The sequence below is a fragment of the Chenopodium quinoa genome, unplaced genomic scaffold (assembly GCF_001683475.1).
Source record: "Chenopodium quinoa cultivar QQ74 unplaced genomic scaffold, ASM168347v1, whole genome shotgun sequence".
In the NCBI taxonomy this organism is placed as follows: domain Eukaryota; kingdom Viridiplantae; phylum Streptophyta; class Magnoliopsida; order Caryophyllales; family Amaranthaceae; genus Chenopodium; species Chenopodium quinoa.
Window position 1 is genome coordinate 2,295,491 of NW_018745068.1, and position 20,882 is coordinate 2,316,372.

At 41.8% G+C, this 20,882-nt stretch overlaps 1 protein-coding gene and 1 long non-coding RNA gene across 2 annotated transcripts; both read left to right on the forward strand.

Moving 5' to 3' along the window:
* The first annotated feature begins 3,774 nt into the window (after positions 1-3,774).
* Positions 3,775-10,590, forward strand: LOC110709499. The gene is made up of 2 exons (XM_021887720.1): positions 3,775-3,925; positions 10,285-10,590. Exons 1-2 carry the CDS (start codon positions 3,775-3,777, stop codon positions 10,515-10,517), a joined length of 384 nt encoding a protein of 127 aa, XP_021743412.1. The 3' UTR covers positions 10,518-10,590.
* A 169-nt stretch (positions 10,591-10,759) lies between these two features.
* On the forward strand, positions 10,760-13,054 carry LOC110709515. The gene is made up of 5 exons (XR_002508968.1): positions 10,760-11,300; positions 11,504-11,630; positions 11,729-11,819; positions 12,119-12,235; positions 12,762-13,054. It is a non-coding gene; the product is annotated as an uncharacterized LOC110709515 (long non-coding RNA).
* Positions 13,055-20,882: the final 7,828 nt, after the last annotated feature.

Consider the following 20,882-nt stretch of genomic DNA (forward strand, 5'->3'; position numbering starts at 1 on the left):
TATTGAATTAAGTACAAAAGGAATTTTTGAGTTATTCTATTATAAAGGTTGATTTTATTCAAAGAGGAATTTCATGAGAATTATCGAATTATTTATTAAAATCTTTACAAGCATTATTATTATATTAATCCCACTATGCGGATTCATTGAAGGCTACGAACTTTGTATGACCTAGTCTTTCTCCAAGAATAACCTTGAAATAGTAGGAGACTAGCTTAGGGGTGTGCACGCTTAGAGAAGAGGTTGAGTTTTTGAAAATAATTGATTTGACTAATCATTATTATTGAGTTAACGAGTTATTGGTATTATTTTGAGAATATTGAGAATTGGTTTTCAAAAGAGAAATTGGTTTTCAAAAGAGGAATTGGTTTTATAAATCGTTTCATCGAATCATCAAATTATTAAGAATTGGTTTGATCATGAGTTTTGGAATTCATTGGATTGATTATTGGAATTGGTTTTAGAAAGCATGTTTTGCGAATAAATTAAATTTACTTATCTTGCAATTATCGTACTTAGCATATTTTGCTAACCCGTATTTCTTATTTGTTTTGGTTTGCCCTGTTTATCGTAATGATAAGTAGTGTTGACTAATTTTCGGTGGAGTCAAGAATAATGCATATGGGAGTCCCGGGAAAGTTCTTCACCTAGATTAGGAATGTTGGTCTTTGTTTAATTATGAGTACTCATGACTATGGTTACTATCTATATTATTAATAATAAAGAAAGTATTGAAGTTTCCGCTGCAAAGTATTGGTTTTGGTTAGTAAGTTTGAGTAGCCTTGCGTAATCACACGGCGGTAATACACCTAAGTCTATCTCTACGGTATAATTATACGTATTATACTAGTATTTCCGTAGAGGGAGATTTGGGGGTGTTACACGACCTCTATTTATGGGGAAAAAAAAGAGAGTCAAACAATCGGAAAAAGATCAGAAGTTCTGGTTGAGATAAAACTTTTTGTCGCGGCGCGAGAGGGCTATCGCGGCTCGCGACGCGATGGTCCTGTCGCTGTATGATGGCTTTAAAAGATTGAAAAGTCGTAAAGAGTTTGTTTATCTTTGCAAAATATATCCGAACGTCTTCTGATAAATCAAGGATTACCATAAGAATTCTATTCGATCTCAAGCTCTTGTTCTTTATCTTTTCGGAAGGATAAAATAGAACTTTCTAGAAGATCCTAACTGATTTAGGATTAGGAATATGATCATACGGGGCCTAAATAAAATATTTGGACTCCACATAATCATTGGGTCGTACTAAAGGTGGACCTAGGCTCGGTTTGAGCTCGGTTTAGTATTTTAGCCATATTTCATTCGTTTTAAGTCTGACTTAGGCTTATAATATATCGTTGGAAAGCTCTTTTCAAACCCCATCCATCCAAACAATAATTGGACTAGTAAAAAATGAACCAAAATAATCAGATTGGAAGATTTTTATAATATAGGTACGAAATGAATGTTTTTAATGACACGAAATGAATGATTTTGGATTTAAGGACACGTAATGAATGTTTTGGGATTTAAAACATTTTGGGTAAGGTTAGAAAGATGGTCTAGGCTTAAGGAAACTTTGCGCGAACCTTCAACTCTATGTCGAACTCATCAATCAAAATGTGAAAGACACTCATCATTGGGTTTGGTGTTTGGGGAGACACAATCAGGTGTCTACACTCACCCACATGAGTTTTAACCATAAAATTCCTTTTACGTACCTTTCTCCGAAGATGTCCATATCTTCCAAGGGCAGTCTTTGTCTTTATTCTTCCAATGACCACCAACCCTGTTTTTGTCATTCCTACTAAATTGTACTCCTTCGTTCTTTTTTACTTGACCTGCTTTGACTTTTACACTATTCACGACCTCCTTTGACCGTCTATTGTGAATAATATATAAGGAAAAACATATTCATGTAGGATCCTTTTGAATTTGTCTCAATAAGTACTATCATAATATATAACTTTTATAATTTTTACTTATGGAGAATTAAAGTTATTGATTGTTAAAATTTTACATTCGCAAGCGTGATAAAAGAAACAGGTCAAGTAAAAAAGAACAAAGGAAGTATGTTTCTACCAGTTTCAATAGATTAGTAAGTCACAACTTTCTTAAAGTTGGTTGAATTCTCAAATGACTGACCAACAAAAAACTTTGAACTACTCCCTTCATATTCTTCTTTAACATTAACTCTCTTACTTTCAGGTTGAACTAGATAACCGAAGATGACTAACAAGGGTTGTCTATTTCACTAAACCCTTCACAATCACTTGCATATCCATTAGGATCCTTACCTTTTGATTCTTCTAGCCTTTTCAACATCACCAATTCATCCTCATAGGACTTTTCCTTCTCTTTGTCCTCATTCACCCTTGTTCTGGCATTAACAAATTCTACATCATCTTCATCTGAGCCCTCAGTGTCATAGTCTATGAATGGATCAGTACACCTAGACACACCTACACTACTCAGAAGCTCAACAAAAGATCCTTGGCCCCCAAGTCCAATCCCTATTTTAGAAGCTATATGTCCAAGTTCATGTATTGTTGAGGTGAGTGACTCTAAGCTAATGTAATAGTGTAAGTGTAGGGAATTTTTCAACTCATCATTGAGCCTTACTGTGGTTCATGTTTTTCAGCATGGTGGCGTCCAAAGGAAAAGAAGCTAGAGATAAAGAGTCGCAAACAAATTTTAGGAACTTGTAAACCGTTCACGGGTATGAAGGTTACACCCCATTCATGATCACGGAGATCGCTAACTTCATAGTGGTCCAGAACAATGACTGGATGTTCAAGGATGATGGTACGAATCCAACCTAAAAGAGATTGAACCCGCCCTAAATAGGCCTCTATTTAATTCTTATGATATTCATGTGCGCTTTTCTATCAACATACATACATTAAGTTAATTCTTAACGTTAAACCTGTTTAATCTACGTTGGTTGATTATCAATGCACAATCAAATTTATTATTGGTGATCACTTGAATTATATCATATTATCCTAAATCAAATTATTAATTATCTTATTAGGCGTGATTTTAAGTACAATTTCCCTTTAAACCTGAAAAAAGGGGCGTGATCTAGTAATAACAATAAATTATATTAATCAAGCAACATATGATTAACACAACAATCATCATAACAACATCATCATCAAAACATCGTTAATGGTAAGATCCTAGGTGATTAGAGGATTTTTTCCCCCCGCGTGGACCAACCAGAATCCGCCGCATGGACCACTCAAGCCCTGCTACGTGGACCAACCAGAGTCCGCAACGTGTCACCTCGTGAGAGGTCCAAGGTGGACCAATCAGGCCACGACACGTGGCAGACAGATAACCCATCAGGAAAATGGCCTCCTACGGCCTAATTTCCTAGGCAAAGCCCAGTCAGTCCTAGGTTTCTGAAACCTAGTACTGGGCGAGTTTTCCAACACCCTATAAAAGGGAGATGTTCCCTTTGAGGAACATCATTCAGAAAACAATTAATTCACATTAACTCACAATTAGAGAAATTCAGACACCTGAGAACTCGAACTGAGCAATTACACATTGCAGATACTCTCTTGGAATCCTAGAGAGACCCTTTACTTTTCGCACTTTATTCCTCAAACACGTTCTAACTTAATCGTTGGAGGCGGAACTCCCACCCACAGGAGTCTCCATTGTTTTGCAGGTACAGGCGTCCAGAGGTCAGTCTTGGTGTTGTAACTCTCCCGCATGACATAAAAAAACCCCGAAACATTTGGCGTCGTTTGTGGGGACAGTACTTCTGAGATGACTTCACAAGAACCTGTACCACCTCTTTATGAGAAACGGCCTATGACCGATGTCCAGGTCTACTCAGACCAGGATACAGATGACGACTATGAAGTCGCCACCCGTCCCACCGAAAGGAGGGAATGGAACACTGACCAGGCAGGGCCCAGTGAAACAGTCGGCCAGCCGACTGGTCAGCTCCAGGTGGCTGAAGGATCCACCCCCATCACTAGAAACGAGCTCATGACAAGTTTCAAAGGGGAGATAAAGGATCTTATTGATAAACGGACGACTGTCCCTACCAAGGAACAGTCGGCCAAGAAGCCCTCCCATTCTGGGAGGAATAAGCCGGTCAAAGATCGAGAGGCCACTCCTTACCCTAAACTAAGGGAGGGATAGAAGCCCGTGATAAACTTGGCCAGACTTCGGTTCCCTGAGCTAGGGAAGAGGAAGGTCATCCGGCATGTACAGCCGGATGGTTCTAAGAAAACATATTCCGATGCTCGAATGATAATCCAGCAAAAGAAGAATATGCAACTGTCACAGTCGCCCTCAACGTCGAACTTCAATGACAGCTTTCAGAATACCTCAATGAGGTATTCTCAATCAAACCGAGAGGACCAGACAGGCGGCCTGTCCGCTCAATCTAGTCCTCAGATGTTCCAAGCGGCCCCGTATGCGCCTCAACAGCCATACATGCCGTATGGACAACCATATATGCAGCCTACCTTCTTCGGGGGGCAGGCGGCACATAATGTCCAGCCCTTGGACTGGCAACTCCGACTGCTAAGACTTGGGGAACAACCTTCAACTTTCTCTAAGGAAATAACTTTTTGAGGCCGCATAGCCGGCCAAGATGAAGAATGTGTTGGTAGGCACTTATGATGGTACCTCCAACCCAGAAGACCACCTGATGGCATACACCAACCTTATGTATCTTCAAGGGTTGGACGATGCCACATGGTTAAGATGCTTCCCGGCCACGTTGAAGGGCGTCGCCCAGCAATGGTTCGGCAACCTGCCAGCCGGATGCATCAATAATTTCAAGATGCTTGCCTACTTGTTTGCGTCAAACTTCTCAATGAATATCCCTGCAAAGAAAACAAGTCTTGACTTGGGAGCCATACAGTAGGGAGAGAAGGAAGGGCTACGCTCATATATCAGGCGGTTCAATTTGATGAAAATTCAGATTCAAGGATTGTCTGATGAGGTGGCCTATACTGACTTTTTCAAAGATCTGAAGGACGGGTCGGCCTTCAATTTCGACCTCGTCCAAAAAAGGGTACCTACCCTCCAAGAAGCACAGATGGAGGCGGACGCCTATATACAGGCGACCGAGCTCTGTAATATCAATAAACAGTCGGACTCAAGGAGGTCTGACAAAAAAGAGAGTCGGCCATCACAGCCGGCTAAGAAAGAAGAAAAGAAGTCTGGGTGGCTGATACTACTGAACAACCATCCTAGAAGAAAAAGAAAGAAGCAAAGACAGTTACTCCATCCTCATGGAGATTAAGTACCGGGTCTCTATTGAGAAGCCGGCCCCCATGAGAGGTTCTGCCAAAAATCAGAACAAAAACAAATACTGCCACTACCATGAGGATATTGGCCATGACACCAACAAATGCTATAGCCTCAAGCGTCTGTTGGACCGCCTGGCAAACAAAGGGGTACTCAAGTCCTATGTTCTGAGGTCCAAAGTTCCTTACAAACTAACACTGGGCAGCCGCCCAAAAAGAAGCCCTACTCTGCTAATAGTTCGGATACTGATGAAACTCCGATCTATACAATAGCAGGCGGCTTCGCCGGAGGTGACCCAATAATTCGAAGTAACAAGGACTACATCCGAAAGCTCGACATCAACTTGGTCGACGAGGGGCAGGCGTACAAACATTCCTTCCCTGAAGTTGTAGTTACTGAGGATGATAGGGGCAAATCAGAAGGTCGCATGATGACCCTATTGTCATCGAATGCAAAGTGGCCAACCAAAGAGTTGGCCGGATCCTCCTTGACAACGGGAGTTTGTCTGACCTCATCAGTCACAAGTGCCTGACCAAGCTCAGGTACAAGCTCGAGAGTATGCACCAGGTCTCTCATCCCTTAATGGGATTTGGGGGTGGTGTGGTACATCCGGTAGGTCGAATAGACTAACCTATACGTCTGGACAAGAAAGGGAAGGGACGCCACATGGTGGTCCGGTTCTTAGTTTTTGAAGAACTAACGGCCTACAACATGATTTTGGGGCGTCCCACCCTGAATGAATCCAAGGCTGTTATCATTCCGTCTCTCATGCTTCTCAAGTTTGAGAGGGATGATGGAACAGTCGGCTCCCTCCGAGGAGACCAGAAGATGGCCAGGGAGTGTTACCTCTCTGATCGTCCTGGATGACTCTCGTCCTGACCAAACTGTTAAGGTTGGGACGACTGCTTTTGCTGAACTCGGTGCATACTTGCACCACTTGTTAAAAGAATTCAAAGACATCTTTGCCTTTGAGGTGGACGAGATGCCAGGCATCAGCCCGGATCTAGCCGTCCACAAGCTTGCTGTGGATCCCAAAAAGAAGCCTGTAAGGCAAAAGAAGAGGAACCATGGTGAAGAAAGAAGCCAGGCGGCAGCCACCGAGGTGAAAAAATTGTTAGATGATGGTTTCATTCGGCAATACTACTTCCCTGATTGGGTTGCCAATGTTGTCCTAGTAAAGAAGCCGAATGAAACCTGGCGCATGCGTGTAGATTACACAGACTTAAACAAGGCATGTCCGAAGGATAGTTATCCTCTCCCAAAGATCGACAGTCTGGTCGACTCTACAACCGTCCATGCCTTGATGAGCTTCATGGACGCCTATTCAGGCTTCCACCAGATACCCTTGTGGAAGAAAGATCAAGAAAAGACGGCATTCGTCACTGATCAGGGGTTATTCTGCTATATTGTGATGCCGTTTGGTTTGAAGAATGCGCCTACTACCTTCTAGAGAATGATTAATACAGTCTTCGTTTATCAAATTGGAAGGAATGTGGAGGCGTACATTGATGATATGATTGTCAAATCCAAACTTCAGACGGATCATCTTACAGATCTCCGAGAAACATCGCCACACTCAGGCGGCACCAGGTCATGCTCAATCCCAAGAAATGTGTTTTTGGTGTTGAGTCTGGGAAGTTCCTCGGATTTCTGATCGATCAAAGGGGGATAAAGGCCAATCCAGAAAAAATACAAGCGGTCATAGACATGCAGTCGCCCCGTACTGTAAAGGAAGTTCAAAAATTAACAGGTTGTCTGGCAGCATTGGGGAGATTCCTCAGTAGGTCAGGCGACAAGTGCCTCTATTTCTTCCAAGCAATCAAGAAGAAGGCTATGTTTGACTGGGGGACGGATGCATAGGCGGCCTTCCAAAAGTTGAAGAAACACTTGCACTCTTTGCTAAGGCTCGTCGGCCCTCTGTCAAAGGAAGCGTTATACATGTACTTGGCCGTCTCTGATCATGCTCTCAGTGTTGTTCTCCTTGCTGAAAGAGACGGCTGCAAGCTCCCCGTCTATTTCATCAGCCATGTTCTGAAAAATGCTGAGTTACAGTACCCCATGGTTGAAAATTTTGGCCTGGCCCTCTTCATGGCAGTTCAGAAGTTGAAACCTTACTTCTTGGCACATCCGGTCGTGGTCTACACTGACCAACCAATTAAGCGGCCACTGACAACCATGGAATCATCCGGCCGAATGATTAAATGGGCAATTGAAATGCAAAGCCTAGAAATTACTTTTGAGCCAAGGAAAGCAGTGAAGGGGCAGGCACTTGTAGACTTCATTGTTGAAATGACTAGGCCGACTGATCTAGATAATCTTGACCAAGTCTGGAAGGTATATACGGACGGGAGCTCCACAATGAACAGCTGCGGCGCAGGCATCATATGTTAGTCTCCTGAAGGAGACAAATATGAATATGCACTGCGTTTTAAGTTACAGGCCTCGAACAATGAGGCAGAATATGAAGCCCTACTAGCCGGAATGCGCATGTGTAAGGCGGCTGGGGCAAAGAAAGTGGACGCTTGTTCAGATTCGCAATTGATTGTTAGCCAATACCATGGTGACTATGAAGCCACACATCCGGCTATGATCAAGTATTTACAGGTGGTCAAAGATGAGGCTGGGACACTTGAGGAATCCCATCTAAGTCAAATGCCCAGGTCCGAGAATATCCAAGGCGGATGCCCTCTCTAAATTGGCATCATCCGCCTCTTGTGACACACCAAGGTCTGTTTTCTGGGAAGTGATGGAAAAAAGAAGCATCGAGGAGGAACCTATTGGAGTCCTTGATCGAAGCTCAACCTGGATGGATGGCATCCGGGTATACTTAATAGACGACACCCTGTCGGATACTTACCCAGAGATGATCGTAATGAAAAAGCGTGCGTCTAACTTTGAGATTCACAAAGGTGAACTTTTCAAGAAAAGGCTATCTACAACCTCTTTTGAAGTGTGTTACCCCATAAAGGGCCGAGAGGTCCTCGAAGAATTGCATTCAGGGTTCTGCGCCTCCCACATAGGCGGCAGGACCCTATCAAAGAGACCAGGCGGCAAGGCTACTTCTGGCCTACCCTAGAAGCAGACGCCATGGAGATGGTGAAAAAATGTGACAAGTGTCAAAGGTTTGGCAAGCTCATCCATCGTCCGGCCACTAACCTGATGGCTATCCATAGCCCAGTACCATTCGCCAAATAAGGCATGGACATTCTGGATCCTTATACGCCTGCTACAGGCGGACGAAGATATATTTTGGTAGCAGTCGACTACTTCACCAAGTGGGTAGAAGCGGAAGCAGTCAAAGGCATTAAAACAAAAGATGTCATCTCCTTCATTTCACTAGTAGAAATTTTGAAATAGGCACCCCCCCCTTTAGCACCGGTTCTTGAAAACCAGTGCCAAAAGAAATGGGCGGGAAAATTCAGAGTTGGCATCGGCTCCAACCAAAACCGGTGCCAACCAAAAAAAAAAAAAAAAAACGAAGAAAGCAATAGAGTTGGCACCGGTTCGTCTCAAACCGGTGCCCACTATAGTAGTTAGCACCGGTTTGAACCGGTGCCATAAAAAAAAAACCGGGCTTCTCGTATTTCTTCTTCTTCTTCTCTTCTTTCCCCATGATTTTTCAACTTGTTTTTTCCCTCATAAGCTCGTTCTCACCTTCTCTTCCAGGCCACCACCTCCGAATTCCCACCTTCTCCATTGAAGCCGTTTTTTAGCTCTCTCACTCCATTGAAGCAGCTGCATGCACCTCCTTCTCTCTCCATATCTCTCCTCCATTGAACTCGTGCTCTCTATTCTCCATTGAAGCGCATTCTGAGTTTTCTCACCTCCATTGAAGCAGCTTTGAGGTAAGATTTGGGCCATTGTGGTCTTCTTAATCTACCAAATTTCTTCGCAACCTAGGGTTTGTCGTTGATTTGGTTTTCAATTTTGTAATTTTAGGGTTCTGGTTTTTAACTTGAGAGCTTTTTTAACATTTTTGGGTAAAATTTCGCCTTTGAATTGATTTAATCAATAATCGTAGTCGGTCGATATAATCATGCAAGGTAGAAAACCCAATTTGTTTGCCGAATTATTCAAATTTTGAGCGTTTACTGGAGTCGATTGATATAATCAATGAATCCTGCTAACACTGTTTTTGGTTGTTTTCTCTAATTTTTTTCAATTTTTTGTTGCGATTTTTAGTTTTTGGATTAGATATGTTTATTTTCTTGCTAATTTTGTATTAAATTGTTGCTAATTATTTTCTTGCTAAAATGTACGATTACGTTTTTATGTTGATGTTCCTTGTGATGTTAAGTGGGTGACTTAGACATAGCATGACATCAGTGTCAAAGCATTGAAATGAGAATATTGGGCTTGGGAATTTAAATAGATTTCATCCTGGGCATACATACATCATGTTCAAGTTTTCCTTTGGTGTAGTTGTAGTTTCTTCTCCCTGTTTATTCTAAAGAATCGCTGATTATGTTTGTTCCAAGCTTATACTGCACTGTATATGAAGCCTGAAATTTTCATTGTACATTTGCTCTGGTATTTTGGGGTAGGGAGATATGTTCCTCTGGTGAACCTTAATGACCAATGCATACTTTTCGTTTTTCATTAGTCCTTTTCTAATAAGGGGGAAGTTGTGCTAACATTTACTTCTGATATTGGTGCCTTAGGTTTGTGTTTATGTGATTTGCTTATGTCCTGGGATTAGGCTATCCATACTTGTGTCTTTTATTTGATTGATGTTGGCTACCTTCTTGTCCTCAATAGAGTTTGCTTTTTGGGTATAACACCTACTAAGTTGCTATAGTACTCAGCAATTGATTTTAGTAGCATAATTGAGTTAAACATTTGATGGGGAATGTCCACACTTGAGGTATATTTTAGGACCCTTTGTTGTTTCTTTTGATTTTTATAGCGTGGTACTGTTCTAGTGAACACTGTCTTCGCAAATATGGTTTGGACCCTTTTTTGCTCTCCTTTTTTTTTTTTATTGATTTTGACCTAATTATTGTGATTGATTTTGTGTTTTTTATTTGATTTTAGGTTTGAGATTTGATGATTGTTATGATCCAATGGAAGATCATGATATCAAAGAAGCCCCAAATCGACTTCATCGTGAGATTGTTGACGCTCGTAATCAGCGTCTTTTGCGTGCTATGGACCTTTCTATGATGCACGAGTACCTTCCTGAAGATCTTCAGGTTCTCTTTCTATCTCGCTTGTTTAATAATCTGGTTTGTAATTTGATTTAGGATTATTGCTTTAATTATTGCAGACAAAAGTATATTTTGGATTAGTAATTACTTTTGTTGATGGTTTTATGGATTAGTGAATTGCTTTGTCAGCTAATTCTGTAGATTGTGAAGTTGATTTTGCAAATGAAATGATTTTTTTGTTATAGAAAGAGAAATTTGAATCAATATTTGCTTGAAATGGCTTGTAGGTTGTTATTTAGTATTTACTGATGGTTTATATAGTGATTACATTTCAACTTAATTATTGTTATAATTTACTTGCTGGTGGTACAACATTAGTTTTGCTTCTCTCTCAATTTTATGCCTCATTTTGCTGCTAGGTACTGTTACTCTTACCACCATTTTCACTCTCTTTTCTATGATTTTTTTTATGGTCTGTGATAAAAGATTGGACTTTTATCTCTGGGTTGCTTGATTGATTGTTTCTTTCATATGGGTATTTGATTTTTTGGTAGGATATTAAATTGGTTTTGTTGGGCTTTTTTTGGTTTAGGTTTATGTGTGATAGTGAGGTTCAACTGATAGCTTGGGAGTTTTTTCTGGGCAGCAACCATGAGGAGTCGAAGCAGAGAGCAGCGCTGTGTAGCTCTATTGCGACGGAACAGACTAACTGTTTTGTTGGAGGTTGAAAGCCGTATTTTGTGAGGAATTTTGGGCATCAAATAGAAGAAAAGCGGCGGCAGCCTTGAAGAAGCAGTAGATTTGAAGCTCCGGTGAAGCACTTCGCTTCCTTGGGGTAGTTCGTGGCTGCTGTTTTCCCCTCTCAACTCCAGGAATTTGGTACTCTTTGTTTATTTTTTCAGTTCATAGTTTTGCATGTAGTGGTTTAGAAACTTATGTTTTGGTTCAATTAATTGATAGAATTTGCTTAGATTATTCCATTGTCTTATTAGATTAGATGGTTTGGGATAATTATAATTAGAATTTTGTTAGTGCTTTCTATATATGCTATTGTTAGGCAGCTTATATTTATCTGTTATCAGGCGAGCCGAACGTGATTGTGAGTTCCTTGAAACAGAAAAAAGCATGCTTACATTCTTTTAGTGGGTGCTCATATCTTCGATGACAATACAGGGGATAAGATGGGCCTATCTCCATTCCTACTTTGTGGTACTAATTCAGCCATCCTTCTTCTCCCTAAATTTTTAAAAATGTCTTGTGCTTGATTATATAAGTTACTTAAGTGAATATGTCCATGTCTTTTCCAGCCAAGCAGGATTCGTATCAGAATGAGTACTTGCGTGGACACTGCTTCCTCATAGCTGAACTACAAAATGTGGATCTTGTTCTTGATGGCAGGTGTGTGCTTTCTGTCATGGTCATTTTAAAGTCACCATTGAAATTCAAAATTGTAATTAGGAAGGTTTTGCATTGTAATTGTTGGCTTTTAAGGAATATATATGCTATCAGTATATGCCAAAACATGATTGAAAATGTATATATGTCTACTTGAGCTGATTGCCCAGTGAAGACATGCACTTTATAGCAAGCAATTTTTCTGGATAATTCCAAAAGTAGTATAGGGATTTCTTATACAATTTATGTGATAATTGCCGCCGCAAATCCTTTTAGTTGATTCCCATTTTCGATTGAATTAGGAGAAAGAAAATTTCAAGAGAGAGAAATGGCATGTGTACGCGCGATCATAGCTGTGAAGATTAAGATTGTTCAACAGTTCAACTAATTGATCTCTTCACAGAATACTTCTTCCTAAGGTAAGAATCTTTTCTTTATGTTCTCAATTTACCCACAAATTCCAATATTGTTAATTTTTAGTCAGCTTAATGTTTTTTTTAATAAATATCCGGTTTTTTTATTCAATTTAAAGGCACCCCAATAGTTTGAAATTTCTGGAAAACGTGTTTGTAATTAAAGAATTTCAATTTGTAAGTTTTGTTTATTTCAGTTATGTACTTCTTCCGTAGTAGTATGATTTTTTTTCTAGCGTTGTTATTATTTCAATTTTGAGTATGTTAGGCTAGATTTAATACGGGATAGAGGTATATTATACATTGGATTATTATGCTGTGAGAATGAATATGTTATGATTTGAGATTATTATGTTTATATCTTGATTGGATTGATAATTTGTATTTTTTTTTTCTTTTAAATTCTGTCCCTTGTTTCAAAAAAAAAAAAAAATTATCTATTTTGCAGTTGTTAACTTCATATTCCCATCAAATTTTTTGTCCCTTGCTTCAAAATTTTATTTTTTCTTTTAAATTCTGTCCCTTGTTTCAGAGCTTCTGTTTTCTGTCCCTGCTGGTTTGCTATGGTCTGTCTTTCTGCTGGCCTGTTGTGTAGCTGTTCTGCGTTCCTGAGCTTGGTTCTGATGTGGTGGCTACTGTGCTGGTGTCTTTGCTCTGGTGCAGTTTGTGTTTCTGTGACCCTGGGACTGTTCTGCTATGGTTCAGATTGCTATGATGCTGTTTGCGTTTGGTCTGGTCAGTTTTTCAGTTGCGGTTTTGCTGATTTGCTTTGCTCTGATTCTGTGTTGCTGAGTGCTAGGTTTTATGGGCTGATCCTTGAAGCTTTCTCAGCTGGTGCTGTCTGACTGTTGTTCTTCAGGGACCTACTGGCGCCTGCTCTGCACTGGTTGGGCTGTTGGTTTGGGTGCTGTACAGTAGTGGTGTGGTTTCGTGTTGCTGTTTTGGTGGGCTGCTAGGTTGTAATATTATTTAATTTTTTTTGGACGAAAATTGTAATATTACAGCCTTTTTTAATGAAAATATGTAACTTTATATATATGTTAATGTTTCTATATCAATATAAGCGAAAAAAATGCAAAAAATTTATTTTTTTTTTTTTATTTTTTTGGGGTATTTCTGGCACCGGTTTTAAGCAAGAACCGGTGCCTATAGTGGGGTTTTTTGCACCGGTTCTTGCTTAAAACCGGTGCCAATAGTGTTGATAATAATAAAAAAAAATTCGCGCCTTTGAAGTTGGCACCGGTTAACCAGTGCCAAAGCCTTTAGTTGGCGCCGGTTTTGAACCGATGCCAAATTTTTGAGGATTTGGCATCCCTCAAATCCCCAACGGCTCAAAACCGGTGCCTTAGGGGGGTTTGAACCGGTGCCAAATTACCTTTTTTGTCTAGTGTTTGGAGAAATGTCATCACTTGGTATGGGGTACCCATGCCTATGGTCTTTGACAATGGACCTCAATTTGAGACGTCTGCTCTCAAGAACTGGTTGGGAGACCAAGGGATCTCTCACTGTTTTGCATCAGTCGGTCGCCCCCAAGCAAATGGCCAGGTTGAAGCCTTTAACAAGTTAATCTCTGATGGCATCAAAAAGAAGATTGAAAAAGCTGGCGGCCTATGGGCTAACGAGCTACCGCATGTTTTATGGGCCATCAGGACGACTGAAAAAGGGGCAACTGGTGAAACTCCATTTCTCATGGTTTATGGGGCAGAGGTTGTTCTGCCTATTGAGCACTATGAGCCGACTCTTCGAGTCATGATTTATGACGAAGAAGCTAACTGGGAGGCCATGCGGCTAGCATTGGATTCACTTCCAAAACGCAGGGGCAATGCAGCCTTGCGCCATGAGATCTACCGTCTAAGAATGACGAGAGCTTACAATAAAAGAGTGCACAAGCGGCCCCTAAATGTAGGGGACTTTGTGTTATGAAAAATGGAAGCAGTCGGTAAGGCCAACAAGCAGGGAAAGCTGACTCCTAATTGGGATGACCCCTACCGAATCTATGAAGAAGTTAGAGGCGGCACCTACCGCCTGGAAATTCCAGACGGCAGGCAGCTAGCCAGAACTTGGAACGTAGACAACTTGAAAAAGTACTATTTCTGAGATTTGTAAATTATTTGTATATGTAAGCCAATTAATAAAACTTACAATTTATCTTTCAGTTTTTTACAAGTCTCCTCAGTGGGGCAAGCCGCCTGTATAATACACAGTCGGCCTTATTTCTTTTAATCACTTACTCTCGCATGAGTAAAAATGATATGCCTAGACAACTTAGCAAACTGTTCTCTGAACAACCTAATGAGGCCACAGGCCGGATGATCAACCTGAGGCCCATGGCCAAATGATCCTTATGAAATTAAACTAATACGTCTGTCCCAAAAAAGGGCAGGCATCCGGCGACATCCATCCGGGTAAATTCGTCGCAGAGAGCATCTCCCATTTGGGTGGCACATTACTCTATAAACCTAAAACAAACGACCCTACCAAGCGTCTCCAAGACAACCTCGCAGTCGTTTGACCTGAGACGAAGATAAACGTATTTATTGCGAACACGCGGTAGACAGTTAAAATCTAAGTCAGAAACCGCCTGTTATTGCTTGGGGCAATACAGTCGGCATGATTTGAGTAAATAGCTAAGCAAAACTTGGCAAATAAAGAGGTACCATGCGGCCAAAGACGCATGTTTCTTCTACTCACTCAAATAAAAGTGACAGAGATTGATTAACCCAAAGGGTTAACTCATAGTCACACTGGCAACCTTTGAATGGAACCTAAACAGTGCGAACCAAACCGCCTGCTTTCTGGTAAACAGACGGTATTCGGCCACTATTCCTTCTATTGGTTAGCAAGAAATAACCGCTTGTAAACCTACAATCGACTACTACGGCTGAATATTCCAAGCGCCGCCTGTTTCCATACGAGAAACGATTAATGGCCTAAAAATTGTAAACAGAGAAACAACATGCGGCCACGGTCGACTGATTCTTCTGTTTACTCAAGTGACGGAGAGTGATTAACCTCAAAAGGTTAACTCATAGTCACTCACCCAACCTACAATGGAATCTAAAAGGTACGAATGAAGCCGCCTGTCCTTGTAATAAATAAACAGACGGCATTCAGTCACTATTCCTATTTAGGTTAGCAACACCGTGGAAGCTACTTTGATTAAAAACATCCAGATTGGCGCCTGTTCTGTACAAGCACCAAGCAAACAGACTATTTACGATCAATAAAATAAACTAAGTACAAACTTAGTATAGTGCGGTTTACTATAAGGCCGAGAGCCGAGTTATGCTAGGTATTCGCCTATGCAATGGCCGACTGAACGCCTGGTTTGGGGCAATCACCATAGTGATTGATTGACCTAGAATTAGTAATAATCAAAAGTATAAAAAATTCCAGGTCAATCAACTCACCTTCGAAAACCAGGCGCCAGTCGCCCTGGGGTAAGAACAGTCGGTATATAAAGCATTCATGAAAACAAGAAGCAAACTACATACACTTAGCAAAATTCGTGAAAAGAAAAAATTCAAAAATTCAAAATTTGGAGAAACCGGCAAAAACGACCGGATAATTAATATAAACAGTTGGCCAAGTGACCGACAAGAATGTTAGAAATTGAAATTGTCAATAAACCCAGACCCCTTGGTCGGGTAATGATACAAAGCAAGTGGCACGCAGGCCAAAGAAAGACTTTAAGCTTCTGGAGGAGGCTTCTCAGATTCAGGAGCCGCATCCTTCTGGTCCCCAGCCGGCTTCTCCTTGTTCTTGCCATCCGCCTCCTCCTCCTCTTCATGGTCCGACTCCCCAAAGGTGGAATCAGACGACTCGCCACCCTCCTTTTCTTCATCATGGTCTTGCCCCATGATCTTGTCATTGTACTCTCGAGTACAGGTGGCGAACTGATTCTTCCAGCTATCATAGCTGGTCTCTGGAAAGAGGGTCGCCCAGGTCATCTTCATGATGAAGTTGGTGTCCTCCATCATGTCCTTGACAAGCGCCTGCTTATCCTCATCGGCCCTTGAAGTGTATTTTTTTGGCAAGCTGGGTCTCCTGGTTGGCCAGCCGCTGCTTCAGTTTGTCTACCCGACTGCGGAGGCCGGCTGCTTCTTGGTCCGCCTCCTTTAGAGGCACGAGCTCAGCCTTGAGGTCTGATACGGACTTCTCCAGTTCTGAGATCCTCTTCTGGGCCGCCTCTAAGTCCTTATTGACTTGTAAATTGGTAGACGCCTGATAATATAGTATGTTAGTGGTCAGAATTTCGTTTTGTGCAATCTGGAACATAGCTTTGTCCTAATCAGAGGCGGCCCGGGCCTTCGCAGCCTTTATCTCTTTGTTCTTTTCGCTCAGGGGCTTGTGGAGACCATACACTCGCAGCATAGGCTGCACTCGGCCAAAAACAGTCATCAGTTACAGGCGCTAGACAATTATTTAAGCAAACAAAGAACTTCTTACTAAGTATACCTCGGCCAGGAGAGCCAGGATGGCTTCAAGGTTAAGGGTGCCGACTCCCTTAACAGACTCCCTTTCCTCGACAAGGATGGCCTTCAGCATGGACTTAGCCATCTGAACCAGATCCGGCTTTTGAGGGACATCTGCACAATCAATACCCTGTAAGTACTTGGTGTAAATTCGACCAATAGACCGACTCCTCTCAGAGGTCCTAGACGACTACCAATTGAATTTGACCCTAAGAGGGTAAGGGAAAGGACACAAGTCTTTAATACCTTCAGTAGCCGCCTCCTTCTCCTTCCCCTACCGACTGCCAGCAGGGACGGCTGGAGATTTTGGGGGTGGATTGCCTCCTGGCCTTGAGGCCACATGTTTCCTGGCTCTCCCAGGAGTCGTCACATCACCAGCCGTCTGCTTCCTAACCTTAGGATCCGGCTGGGAGGAGGAGGAAGGCTTTGTTAAAGTGCCCTGCAAAATAATCGCAATAAGTAAGAAGTAGGCAGCAGAAAAGCTAAATGAAATCTGTTTAGTTGAAAGTTCACCTTTGACGCCTGCACAACAGGCAATTCTTCAGCTGGCCGCTTGCCAAGGATGGCCGAGCGGTACTGAGCATCAGCTTTCTTAGAGGCCGAGAGCTTTTCCATAGCTTTTTCTGCAAAAGATGAATCAAGGAGTTAGTTTGACAAAAAATAATTCAAGTTTCACAAGACATTTAAACAGGCGGTCAGCTACCTCTCGGCATCTCTTCACTAAGGCCACAGGCGGCCAGATATGTCCCATCGTATAACCACTTATACTTGGGAACATAGTTTTGAGGAATGAACTCCCTCGCCCCAGTCTCGGGGTTCGCCTGTATATTTACTTTGAAGAGCCCTCTGTCAAGGATCTCTTCTTTGGCTTTACGGGGAACAGGCGGCAGCTCAGAGCCGCCTGTTAGGAAAGGTGGGTTCCTGTTCCACCTGTTAAATTTTTTGTTCCTAATTGTGTCAGGACTGGAGACGATGTAGAAAGTGTTCCTCCAATCTTTCCACTTGTTCTTCTTCCCCACAGTCATCATATAGCCTTTGTGGCTAGACAGCTGATACCAGTCGGTCCCGCTTGTCTTTGGGGTCCGGCTGAGGTAGTGCATATGAGCGAATGCCTCAAAGCTTGGCTCTACCTCATGCATTTCACAGCCGGCAACATAGCCCAAGATGTTGAACCAAGAGTTTGGGGCTAGTTGCCAGACACCTAGCTGGTATCCGTCCAAAATATTCTCTACAGCCGGATGTAGAGGAAATCTCAGGCTGGCCTTAATTACCGCCTCATAGCAGCAAAAAATAAGCTTCCCTGTAGCTGGACTGCTCAGGCCAGACTAAAGTGTCCTCGACATCCGGCGTGCAAAGGACATACCCATGTCCCATGACATGGTCAGCTCTGAAGCTCCCAATTAATTCAGCCATCATTTTCCGCCTGCCTACGGATGATGATAGTAGGCGGTGTATTGCTCTCGGTTGGTGGCAGACGGCTCCGCCCAGTTTGGTCCCAAGTCTACTATAAGGGACTCTCGCGCAGTCTCTAGCCGAGAGTGCCTCTCTTCAGACTCATCCGAAAATTTGCTTGAAGTGGTTGGCTCAGAATTGCTATCTGAGCTCTCGGATGAAGAGTCCGCCTGGCGGGCCAGATCAACAAAGGCTGGCATAACATTTTCAACTTCTTTCCTTGATTCGTCTAAAATGGAATCACTAGGGGTACTTGGGGCACCAGGCGGCACGTCAGACAACTCGCTGACAGGCGCATGAAAGAAAGAGCGGTCTGAATTTGTCACCCTTGTTGTTCTCTTAGTTCTGGCCATGGTGTCCTGCACACACACATAGACAGTCAGACTTGGGGCAGTTTGCAAAGGGTGATCCAGCAAGGGGCAGTCGACACTCCTAATTCTAGATTCAGCCTTCCCCGGTGACCGGCTGATCACTAACCTAGGCCGTGCCGTGTGCTTTTGGGAAACCATCTTAAAAAAAAACAAAGTACGAAAAAATAAAAAGAAACAGACGGTTACCTTTAGTTGATGAAGATGAAAGTACTTGAAAATCTACAACGGCTGTAAGAGCAGGCGGTTTGTAAAACAAGCGGTCTGGTGCAGTCGGATGCTCTCTCTCAGAAAAAGACAAAAGCTCTCCAGAATTTTTTGGAAATGTCCAAACAAATGATTTGGACATACCCTATTTATAAGGGGGGTGAATTCCAAGAAACAGTAAAAAAAAAAACGGTAAAAACCATGGCGTGACACCTGTCACAGGCGCCACGTGGCATGCCACGTCACCCCTGTGAGGGGCAAATGATTAGGGGATTTTTCCCCGCCGCGTGGACCAACCATAATCCGCTGCATGGACCACTCAAGCCTTGCCACGTGTCATCCACGTGGACCAACCAGAGTCCACCACGTGTCACCTCGTGAGAGGTCCAAGGTGGACCAATCAGGCCATGACACGTGGCAGACAGATAGCCCATCAGGAAAATGGCCTCCTACGGCCCAATTTCCTAGGCAAAGCCTAGTCAGTCCTAGGTTTCTAAAACCTAGTACTGGGCAAGTTTTCCAACACCCTATAAAAGGGAGATGTTCCCTCTAAGGAACATCATTCAGAAAACAATTAATTCACATTAACTCACAATTAGAGAAAGTCAGACACCTGACACCTCGAACTGAGCAATTACACATTGCAGATACTCTCCGTTGTTTTGCAAGTACAGGCGTCCAGAGGTCAGACTTGGTGTTGTAACTCTCCTGCAGGACATCAAAAAACCCCGAAACACTAGGTATGATACTAAATGGATTAATAACAAACCCTAGCATGTCACTAATAATCACAATCAAAGCTTTATCCTAAACATGATACTAAAAATCATAAAAACACCCTAAGCATGATATTAGGAATTAAAACATGATTTCTACTTCAAAATAAAAAAATAAAAATAATAGAATTACTCACTTTGATGCCTCGGCTTTCTTGCTATCAAAACAATAAACACGTTAGTAACTTCAAGAAATTTAAATCAATAAAGTAAATAAATCAGCTATGAATTGAAATATAGTTTTGGGACCAAACCCTCAGAACTATCAACCTTTCATGTCGAGGTCAAAGGTAACGTCGAGAATGGCTAGGGGTATTCAAGTCTCGTGAATGAGGTATAGTGGATGATTTGGGAAAGTATCAAGGATAAGAACATGGGGATCAAGAGAGAGAATAAATGATTATGAAGATTGTGGTGATTGTTGATGGCTATTGTCCATGACCTGAAACGGGGAGAAACGACCTCTATTTATAAGGAAAAAAGAGAGTCAAAGCAATCAGAAAAGATCATAATTTGAATCAAAATAAAACAGGTTTCATCGCAGGGCGATAGACCTATCGCGGCGTGCCAGGGTCCATCGTGGCGCGATGGTCCAACAGTTTTGCGGTTTTTGTTTTTATCATGACTTTTGATCCAGAAATCGGAATAAGATAAATAATATATCGCTGGAAAGATCTTGAAGTTTAATTTCCAACCCAATTGGAATCATATTAATATCTTTTTTAGAATTTAAGATATGATCAAAATAGTAAAATAGTGTCAATTGTGGATAGAGTTTAGTATTTTAATCATATCTTTTTCGGTTTCAATCGGAATTGGGGATTATGATATATCATTGGAAAGATATTTCAAGGGCTATCGAACCATCCAAGATTTGGATAATAACTATGAGGCACGAAACTCAGAATGGCTCGATTTGCAAGTATCCAACAAATTATGGACTCAGTTTAGTATTTTGGCCATAACTTATTCGTTTAAAGTCGGATTTGGGCTTAAAATATATCGTTAGAAAGCTCATTTCAAGCCCATCCAACTAAGTAATAATTGGACCAGGATTATGGACCAAAATTTTCTAGTTTGGACGTTTTTATAAGTTGGACACAAAATGAATGATTTTGTGTTTAAAAGCACGAATTGAATGATTTTGGATTAAAACATTTTAGGAAAGGTTAGGGGTATGGTCAAGGGTTAAGGGAACGTCACGAGACTCTTCAACTCTTTACCGAACTCGTTAACCAAAGATGTGAAAGGTACTCATCACTGGGTTTGGTTTTTGGGGAGACACAATTAGTTGTCTATAGTAAGGAAAGGATCACAAGACCTACTGTCAAACCCCAAATATCTTATACCAGATTGGAAATCCTTTCTAGGGTCC

Coding starts and splice junctions, on each gene's coding strand:
- LOC110709499 (XM_021887720.1), top strand. CDS start 3,775: ATGACTTCACAAGAACCTGTACCACCTCTTTATGAGAAACGGCCTATG. Junction 3,926..10,284: donor CACTGACCAGGCAGGGCCCA/GTGAAACAGTCG, acceptor ATTGTGATTGAT/TTTGTGTTTTTTATTTGATT.